This window comes from Rhinopithecus bieti, unplaced genomic scaffold, assembly GCF_001698545.2.
Source record: "Rhinopithecus bieti isolate Rb0 unplaced genomic scaffold, ASM169854v2 scaffold_13207, whole genome shotgun sequence".
In the NCBI taxonomy this organism is placed as follows: domain Eukaryota; kingdom Metazoa; phylum Chordata; class Mammalia; order Primates; family Cercopithecidae; genus Rhinopithecus; species Rhinopithecus bieti.
The window spans coordinates 4206996-4217705 of record NW_016807866.1 but is presented as its reverse complement, the minus strand read 5'-3'; the positions used below and the strand labels follow the sequence as shown (position 1 = coordinate 4217705).

Sequence of the window (10710 nt, the reverse complement as noted above, 5' to 3'; positions counted from 1 at the left end):
AAAAAAAAAAAAAAAAAAAAAAATGCCACCTGACCTCAGAAACCTGTACTTTATGTCATCTGAGAGGCCACTGTAGGACCATGGTTTGGGAAGGCCCAGAGTAGGAAAGCCCCGTGCACAGGTGGACCAGTGGGCGCTTGCTTTCCTGTTACCACCCACAAGAGTACAAAAGCTCTTCCCAACCAAAGGCTCTGCTATTCCTGCTGGTGATTCTCTGGGGCTAAAGCAGAACCCCTCTAGAAATCCGTGAGTGAGCAGAAGGAATTCCTAGGAAGTGGAGGCATCCTAGGGGACTTGCCAGGATTCATCCACCTCTAGGAGGCTTAGGGGCACGAGCTGGAGGAACGGGGACCTGCACAGGGAGTGTGGGCGGGGTGGGTGACGGGTACTCACCTAGGACTTACGTGCCTCCTGCCACTGATGGAAAAGGTGGGCATTCAGGGCAAACGTATCATTGTTTTCCAACCCAGACAAGAAGCTGGGAAATGAGAGCCTGGATGAGTGTTCCGCAGAGTGGCTTTCTTCCCAGGTGCAGCCTCTGACAACTTCTTAGCAAATTTGAAGGTGGGTTTAATGTCTCACTCCCTCTGGACTCAGCCTTGGGATGATAGAGGGGGAGGGGTGAAAGCAGAATGGAATGTCCCAGTCAGCAGGGTAGCACGAAAGGCTCTGTGAAGGCTTAAGGGAGAGAGGAGAGCACCTTTGAATACTAAAGCCCAAGATCACCTATAACTGACTGTCCAAAGGGTCATTGATGAAACAGCTGGAGGCAGAGGGAGAGTGAATTCTTAGGACACCTCGTGCAAAGCTGCTGACCCCCAGCACACGGAAAGGTAGAGCAGGCCAGGTGGGATCCCAGGCTGGGCGACCTGGTGGGGATGAAGACAGAGCTCTGAGACCAACCTGGCAGACTTGGCACTGGCTTCCGGAGGCCAGGTGTCTGCCTGAAAAAAGACAAAGGGAAAACTTTGAAAGTCGTAACCTCATTCGACATTGTTCAAGAAAGACCATGCTTAGAGCCATCCGACAAGAACCAAGAACCAGTTGAGTAGATAATCGCAGCAGATGTAATTGCTGTGGTGGATGCTTTTAGAGTCCCTTGGAGTAATCCTTCTTAGTCTCTTAATTCCAGGCTTACAGATATGGAGCCTCAGTGATGAAGAGACTTGTTCTTGTCCACAGCAAAGTTTGGTAGCAAAGCAGATTTAGAATGCAGAATTCTTAACGCCTACACTAGCATTCACATTTCCCTGGGACCATGTTGTTTCTCTAGAGGGGAGGAGGATTGTGGCATCTGCATTAACACTCGGTCCTGTGGGCACTCAGAAAACTTAGCTGCTGCATTTGTGGAATGGAATAAAGTTTCCATGTAACCCTTCCCTGCCATTCCCCAAAGTCTTTCCATAGATGGCAGAGCAGAAGTTACTTGCTACCTGAGAATTTGAGGTTCTCAGATTTGAGACTGTCATGATAATCAGACTGATTATCATGACAGTGACTCTAACAGCATGTGCCCAGTTATTGTGGGAGGCAGAGACAGTCACACACCTGCCTATCTGCGGGGCAGAGTTTGGGCATTTTCAGCTGCTCTGTGTGTACTGAAGAGTTGAAAAAATGAAAAGACGGCCACATAGTTATCACCAAAAGGAGGCCGTCAGTCATTGCTCGTGAACACAGTCTAAACACAGTTCAGGCATATTTAGTTCACGTGTTTTTCCCCAGCACACAGCACATCAGAAGCAGGTAGGAGAAGGGAAGTAGTAATGCACAGTGGAAGCCTGAGTACCAGGGGGAACTCTCCCTTCCATGCAGGTATTCCCAGTGTGCTCCCTGTATTGGCAGCCTCAGCATCACCTGGACCTTATTAGGACTCCAAATTCTCAGGCCCTTCACCCCAGACCAACCTACCAAGCTAGAATGCCCAGGTAATTCCATTGCCCGCTCAAGCAGGCCACAGTGTGGCTGGGGCTGTCTTCTGATTCTACACATACACTGGGAGCAGAAGTGAGATGGTCGAGGCAGAATGCAAACGTTCAGGGGCTTTCGTGTCTCTGAGATCTAAAACTATGTAGCATTGTGCACTTCTCCACTCTGTTCACTTTGAGTTCATAGAAATGTGTATTTCTAGGTGCACTGAGTGTACATCCCGAGTGTGTGTGTCGGTGGGTGCTGAATTTCTAGGTGCACTGAGTGTACATCCCGAGCGTGTGTGTCGGTGGGTGTTGAATTTCTAGGTGCACTGAGTGTACATCCCGAGTGTGTGTGTCGGTGGGTGTTGAATTTCTAGGTGCACTGAGTGTACATCCCGAGTGTGTGTGTGTCCGTGGTTGTTGAGAGTGGGTGTGTTTTCAGACCTGCCGTCTTCCTGTAACTGACTTTGTGAGATTGGGCAAATGACATAACCTCTCTGAACCTCACTTCCCACACATCAGTTAAAAACCAAGGCTGATTTCTCTGGCCCTTCTCCAGTTCTGAAGTACTCCAGTCTTGTGGTGTTGTCTTAGCTTAACGATATGAGAAGAAATTGGGGCGGGGGAAAGTGAGGCTGCCCACAGTTATGTAGCACTAGATGATATATAAGCATGCATATATAATATGAATTTGAATGTATATTGACATTCTATATGCCATCATATAGTTTATATTATATAGTATATATAATATACATGTGATATATAATATTGAACAATATTTCCCAACATTAAATTAGCCAGCAGATGGTTAGGTTTGCAATTAGGGAGATTTATTTCACCACCTGCAAGGGGCTTCAGGAAGGGTCACATTCAATACTGTCACTTTGAAGTCCTAATGACCCCGCAACCTAAAGGTTAGACTCTGATGCCAGGAAGAGTAAGCTGTTCTCTACACACATTGATTTCTTTTCCATTGTCATAAAACAGGAACAAATCAAGGAAAGAAAACCCCATATTTTTATATCCAGATTCATGCAGTAAGTATCCAATTGACTGGCCAACATCTTCTGAAATACAGATGTCCTTTTAAAATTGACTATATAAAATTCTTATATGCTTTTAGAAGAACCACAATTTTATACATGTATATACAGATATATATATATATATCTTTTTGGTATTATGCTTTTGCATAGATTTGGCTCAATGGCTCATCATGACAGTCTTCTGAGTATATACCTTCCTCATTTTTCTGCTGGGAATCTATCAAGAAAACTAGTAAACACATATCAGAAACGTAGACTAATATGTTGTTGACTGCCAGAAAATTCTTTATTCTCTCTAACCACAAATTTCCAAGAAACGGTGACAATTTAACCTTATCTAGTTTCTTCAATGGAAGATCATATATTATATTTCTGTTACTTACAGCCACAGATCACAATGGTGTCTTTAAAAAGGCAGCTCAGTTATCAATGAGATATGCATACCTGCTCAGTTTAGTTTGTACAGCAGAAAAGTGAAAGCTGGTCTCACTATCCATCACAAAATATAACATTTAAGGATGCCCTAGTGAGCAGCCAACCCCAAAAACAGGAATGGCTTTGGAATGAAGTAAAATTTAGCAAATGGCATTGACTTATTTGTATTCCATACACTTTTTCACCTTTTTTGGATTTTCATGACTCTGCATACATAGTAAAATTCCAACCAAGTACTTTTCTTTTTTTTCAAAAATGAGAAAATGGTAATAGAAGAATTTAGGACGCTTTTCAACTCTGCTTAAGATTAAGATGTCCCAGTGTGAAATCCTGACGTGCCCACTACTTTAAGCACCGTCCTGTAAACATTCACAGTTGACTTCAAACATGCTGAAGAAGCCAAGCTGCCAGCATGCAGGTGTTCAGAGCTGCATCCCGGTTTTACCCAAGGGCTTGACCCAGGGTTGAAGTCCCTGCTGCCCTCTAAAGCCCAGTACTCAGTGAGAAAGAAGAAAAGTGAATTGGATAGTAGACATTTTCCATACTCCTCTATTTCTAATTCAGGGGGCAAATGAGCCTTTTAATTGAACACAGATACAGGAAACTGAAGACATAAAGTATTCATTTTCCCCAGCTTGAAAGTTTATATCGGAAGTTCCTATATTTCATGCAAAATATTGCTATCTGGCACATGAGCTCTGATGGTTTCAGAGAGTAAGAATTAGATGTTCCTTTGATCTAACTTATAAGTGCATCCGAACCACACCTTGAGTATGATAATGCTTCTCATGTCCCCTGTGCCTTGGTGTTACAGCTCTCCAGCACCATTGTGAGCCTGAGGGTCAAGACCCCCTACTAAGGCAATAACGTTCCTACTTACTCCCAGGAACACACGTGGGGAGAGTAGAATGGGCTCTTCCCCAATCCTCCAGCATTAAACTCAGCCCCGAGACTCCCAGGGCTTAGAAAACAGCTTAGAGTGAAGAATTGTTTTCTCTGGGAGTTATGCCTGAACACTTCTGCTAAAGCAGACAGTCATCAGTTAATCTCTATAAATGACTACAATTTTGGCAGGTATCAGCTGGTATAGAAATTGCTCACAAGTTAAAGCTCTCATTTCTAAGTTTATGGTAATGAGGAGGACTAATTAAAACAAAAAACAAACAAACAAACAAAAAAAACCTCACGTTGTGCCTGACCACAGGACTGGCTTACCTGAAATGATGATTCCTATTGGGTGTCTCCGTGGCACAGGTCCCCACGCTTGCTGGCTAAGAGAGACACAACTGGCAAGAGCCTTTCTTCCAAGGCTGATTGTAGACTGTATACCACGTCAAGTGCTGTGTATTCAGAATGACCTCGCTCACATCACTCCCCTGGGTCACCCACTGTCCTTGAAACAGTGTTCTTCAAAAATGCCACTAAGTGCCCGAGGAATGTGAAGTTTTGAAATGAACACAAAACCTGCCAGCAGCCTTTGCTGACTGGCATTATTTCTGAGGCAGACAGCTCTCCACAATCATGTATCCTGTCTTCTTCTTTCCCCTAACTCATAATGCCAGGCATGAGACTGTGGTAGGGGGTTAAAGGGCTGAGTTATTATGTTTTGAATGGTTGTTCCATTGGAATTGTTTGTTTTTCTGCAAGAAAACTGCAGATTCTTCAGTTTGATCATCAGGAAGCCAAGGATCTATGGCAGAGATAAGAGGAGGGAGGAGCTAAGGAAGGCTTCATCCAGAGGCACTGAGTCACACCATGACTGACCAACACAGGGCGTTCTAGAAAAAAGACGTTTTCATACTTCCGAGGGAAAGGGATGATGGGAGTTGCTCCAAGACCTGGCCCCATGGCCTTTCATCCACAAAGCCGGTGCTTAAAATACTCAGCCGACAACAGGCCTCCCACATGTGTGCTGAGCCTGCGTGACTCAGGCTGTTTGCGTTCAAGTCCCCTGTTGTGGGCTGGAACGCTGAATCAGAGTCCAGATTTGCCTTGGTGACACATGACAGGAGGGGGCGTTGCATTTGAACTACGCAAATATTATGCTTAAGTATTTTTCCTCATTTTGGAGCCAAACAGGTCTCGTTAATGATAAAATCACTGCAATATAGTGGGCCCTTTTTTTCTGGTCTGGAATTTGAGACAGTGTCAACTGTGCCAAGGGGCCTGGCAGCAGGAAGAAATGGCCAGCTGTGGAGATTTACAGCCATAATGCAAGTTATACCATTTAATTTTATAATCGTAGCCATCGGGAGCTGGACTACAGTGCACTTCTCGTGGTCTGCTCTTACCCCGGGCTGTGGGAGTGGAATCAAGGGAGCCTCTTTCTAGTCTAGGATTGGGTCAGGGCATGTGAAAGAGCACTTTATGGGGGCAGCGGGCAGGCTGCTTCTCAGTCTGGCTTTGGGGACACTTGACAACAGGGAACAGGGGTTGTACAATTGATCAAGGACTCTTTATTGGAACCATAAGGCTGAGGAAGCAGCAGGCCATTGTTTTTAACAGAGAAATGAATGGCCCAGGCCTCCTGTGGCTACCTCCCTACCCTGGAGCCTCAGCTCTGCTTGACAGGACTGGCTCTGGTTTAAGGACATTTTGAGAAAACCATAGGCCCCAGTCCCCTGTGAGTGGCCTCTGCTTGCTGCTTGCTGGTGACAGTTGTTTTGGTGAAGAGCATCATGAGGACACTTGTTACCTGTGTAGACACTGAGGGGCCACCATCCCATCCCACCAGTCCTGAGCCCCCTGGGGAAGCTCACCAGATAGGCTGCAGCTACCTCTGGGCTCCAGGGGGCCTATTCTGCTGGGAATATTGGACAAGACACAGGCGAGGCCTTCCTGTCAACTCCTTCTTAAGGGTACACAGGGGAGTCGGCTTTGGGGAAGAAGGAATGCTTGTGAAAAGCCTGTGAGGAGAGGGAAAGGGAGAGGGGCTGAGGGGCTGAGGATGCCCTGCATGTACCTGGAAACCTCCCCAGGGGCTAGGGGTTTGCAGCGACGCCTCATTTCCTCTTGGAAGGAGCCCTGCCAATAAGCTGCAGGGCCCACTTTGCTGCCTCTAAAACCAGCCGGTGGTTGGGTTTGCAGTAAGGAACAGTCGTTCTGATGCCCCTGGGAGGCCACCTTTCCTGGCTGCCATAGCATAGCCCCTGGCATGTGGCCATGTGTCCACAATTAATGCACCTCTTTTCCTCCTGGCATCACCACCACCACCAAGTTCTGTATCCCACTGAGTTGTGCCCGTTGGAAGTGGGTGTAGAGGGTTGGGGAGGGTGATGAGGCCCAGACTGGGGGAGCACTCTCTGGCCAGGGCAGTGAAAGGGGGCCCATTCTGCTGAGAGGACAGTGGCCCCAAATTCCCACTGGCGGCTAGCCCAATGGGCAAATCTCTACCAAGTCTATGTTGGGGTGAGGGGAGAGAGGGGAAAGATAAGAAAAGCCCCAATTTTAGGAAATCCACAATACTTTTTCTGATCTCTTCCCTCCCTCCTTTCCTGCTTCCCTTCCCTCTTCCCATCCCCTCCCTTCCCTGCTCCCCACAATAGGACATCGGCAGAAACTAGATGATCAGACCAAGCCCGGGAGCTTGTCCTTTTCCGAGCGGCTCAGTGAACTGGAGCAGCTGCGGCGCACAGCCATGAGGGTCAGCCCACACCACCCAGCCCCCACGCCCAACCCTCGTGCCTCCCTGAACCACTCCACTGCCTTTAACCCTCAGCCTCAGAGTCAGATGCAGGGTAAGTACCAGACGGAGCCCACTGCCCACCTCTCCAGCACCTGGGCCACCACCCACAGCTGGGTCCCATGTGCAAACACCCTCCCAGACCCACTGGGGTTTTCCCTTGATGCTCAGAGAAAGGCCTCGAACCAACAGCACCACCTGGGAGCTGTTGGAAATGCAGATTCTTGGGCCTCACCCCAGACCCACTGAGTCAGATCTGCCTTGCAACCAGATCCCCACAAGGAAAAGCACCGCTACAGAGGACACGAGGAGCTCTGGGTATGGATATCCATATTGGATAGATAGCTCTCTTGAATTTTTTAAGAGTTAGCTTTGGCTATGCTATTTTTTTTACCTACCCATTAGACTTGAAGACACACACACACACACACACACACACACACACACGTCAAGCAAGGTGAAGATGGGGATGTTTCAAGTTCTCGCTATTGCCAGATTATTTGTGGGTTTTGCATCTAGTGTTTTTATTATTATTATTATTATTATTATTATTAAGAAATAGTAGAAATATATGGATGCCATCACATCAAGGGTGTTATTCGCCTATCAATATAGAATGCAGGTCCCCCTATCCCGTGGGGCTAGCTGGCAATTACTAAAGCACTGTAAGATGCAATAATTGCCTGAGGCCCACTGTGCCCAATTAGATAACACAAGAAGTTCATTTACACTGTAGAACCAGTGACGTCAATGACTGTTTGCTCTGTGATACCGTTTCAGAAATCCAAAAGGCAGACTTTTCTCTGTGCCATGCAGAATGCAGCTGTGTGTGATATGGTTTACAGTAATATTTCTTTCTCAAAGTAGCAGGTTTGTTAAGGAAAAGATAAGCAACACATCTGGGGGAAAGGGCAGGTGGCCAGCAATCGATGTGGGAGCTCCTTGCCCCTCTCGGGCAGCAGGAATTAGCTTCCCCAGGCATTTTCTGTATGTGAGTTGTATTGTGGGATGGACAAGCTTGTGTTCTTTCCTTCCAAAATATGAATTTGATATTTAGTACTTCACTCAGGAGAGCTTGACAGCCCATGCCATGGGTTCTCAAAAGGCAGGCCCACTGTCTCCCATAGAGCTTGACAGCCCATGCCATTCGCTCTCACAGTTAGGTTTCTCGGGGAAGCTCTTTTACTTGACTGGAAAATTTCCAAATCAATCTTCCAAGAAGATACTATGCACACAGCTAAGTGGCCTCTCTGTGGAGTAACCCTTTTGTAAACAAACAGAAACCGAAAGCTTGATGTTTTGGGGGGCTGCCTGTCATCTATAGGTTCATTTAGGTGTATTTAGGAAGAGGATCCATGAAACCATTGGTTTCCTGTTACATGATAATCATTAATAATGACTTCAAATGTGTACATTGATTTTTTTTTAAAATTCCAAAATACAAGCAGCTGTGGTAAATTAAGTCAAATGGTTTGTTAAGTGAGCGAGATGGGCTTGGGGCGAAACAATACTTTGCTTCCAAGGAGGATACAACTCTCAAGGAGATTCTTTCATCTTGCCTTTAAGGTCGTTTAAGCTAATTCTCATCATCTATTCATGTGTAAAATCGAAAGGAAGACTGTTTTCTTAGTCTCTCATTGCCCAACTGGCCATTTATACTACTAGGTTGATTAAAGGATTTGCCTTTTTCTGCTGATATGGGAACAAAAAGTCTTGAGCATTTTTAAAGGCAATGGAAGATTCAGCCCCATGGGGGGAAATTGAAATTGTCACCATTGAGTTGCTCTGTTTGTTTTTTGGTGAAGAGTGAATCTAATCCGATTTCCTTCTTCATCAGATATGCCTCTTTAACAACAACCCAAAAAAATGGGGGCAAGTTGCGCATTGAATTCTCATCCTGACGCTCCTGGGCAAAAGCATTATTGTGGACCGTATGATGGGCATTCGTCAGCTCTTTGGAGTCCTATATGCTTAGCCGAGTATCAGGTTTAACACTAAGCATCGCCCCTGTTGTTCCTCATGAAAACTTTTTACTTCTGCAACATTTAAGAAATCATAACTCCCTTTTAGAGTTCCCCAGGGACTTGGTTGCTACTCGGAAGAATGTGTGAACTATATTGCTTGTGTTCTTTCCTTCCAAAATATGAATTTGATATTTAGTACTTCACTTGTAAAATTTCAGGAACAACTTTTGAAAAATAAGTATCCAGAATATTTTCATGTGAAACCACTTTTCCTTTTCCTTTTGTTGTTTCTTTCCTATAAGAAAACGCTGTTTTCCACTAATCATGTTTTGAGTAGACCCTTGGGCTCTTTCTCTTGAAACTGGAAAGCTAACAGGCATAATATGCAAGTGTTGTTCAGCCAAGACCTTCCGTTTGTTCTTGACATGTAGGAAAATGCTTATTTTCCAGGCTCAGCCCTGAGGTTTCTATGTTATATTTACAAAGATACTTTAAGAAATACAGCATGTGTTTATGGCTGTCTTTGAAATGGCAGTGGTAGTTTTCAGAAAAATATCCAATTTGTCAGAGCAGTTCTACAGCGGTGCTGTCCAAAAGCATGAATGTTTTTCAGCTTTACAGAAACGTCAGTAACTGGGGGTTTGGAGAGCTTGCTGGGATTTATAGAGAGGCTCAGGAACCCTACCTTGCTAGGACTTTATCGGAAGGGTTATGTCAGCTCCTCTAACTCTGTCAGCAAGAAAATACTGATATAGAATAGCACCAATACTTACCTAGAATCACATGTACTGGAGGGTCACTCAAAATAGACATCTCAAATTATCTGAAGCGTGGTACAGATTGAGAGGGGGCAGGTTGCCATGCCACTAAACCACTGTTTATTTGTTGAGGTCTTAACTATTAAAGGGCTGAGGTTTATTTCAACTTCCTATTTTACTAGGTCTTAAACTTGACTAGAAAGCCATTTTGTCGTGAGTAGACCCTAGGTCTACATGTTTCTCCCAGTCAAGACACCATCATTAACTTCTATGATCCAAGTCTTAGAATTCTTTTTTAATTTATTTCAAAAGATAGAACAGGGCAGATTCTAGAGCTGGTGGTAATGATGCCTGTTCAGTCACAACTCCCACCTAGAGAGGGGTTTGGGCAACCCGAGTGAGTGATTTTAAAATTTCACCCCTGATTGACCAAATATGATGTATCACATTTAAGGTGTCGTAATTTCCTCCTTTCTGGGAATATGAGGATGGAGTAATAGATGCTGGTACAGAAAACTGAAACCTAGATAAACTAGGAAGCCCATTTTGGTGTTCTTCTGCATGCTGGTTGTCATAAACATGTAGGAGGAAGGTTTAACTCTATTTTTTTTTTTTTTTTTTTTTTTGAGACGGAGTCTCCCTCTGTCGCCCAGGCTGGAGTGCAGTGGCGCCATCTCCACTCACTCAGGCTCTACCTCCCAGGTTCACGCCATTCTCCTGCCTCAGCCTCCCATGTAGCTGGGGCTACAGGCGCCCGCCAACGCGCCTGGCTAATTTTTGTATTTTCAGTAGAGACGGGGTTTCACCGTGTTAGCCAGGATGGTCTCGATCTCCTGACCTCGTGATTCGCCCATCTCAGCCTCCCAAAGTGCTGGGATTACAGGCGTGAGTCACCGCACCCGGCCAAGGTTT

At 45.5% G+C, this 10710-nt stretch overlaps 1 protein-coding gene across 8 annotated transcripts in view; it reads left to right on the top strand.

Annotated features, from left to right (window-relative positions):
* RUNX1 (RUNX family transcription factor 1) overlaps positions 1 to 10710 on the top strand; it is a 276912-nt gene that overhangs the window by 220074 nt on the left and 46128 nt on the right. For 6 of the 8 annotated variants that reach the window (XM_017883946.1, XM_017883943.1, XM_017883945.1 and 3 more), the window contains one exon: positions 6940 to 7131. The exons of the other annotated variants lie outside the window; for them this stretch is intronic. In XM_017883946.1, the coding sequence (XP_017739435.1) occupies positions 6940 to 7131 (192 nt within the window). The remainder of the gene's footprint in view (positions 1 to 6939; positions 7132 to 10710) is intronic. 8 annotated transcript variants of the gene reach the window in all.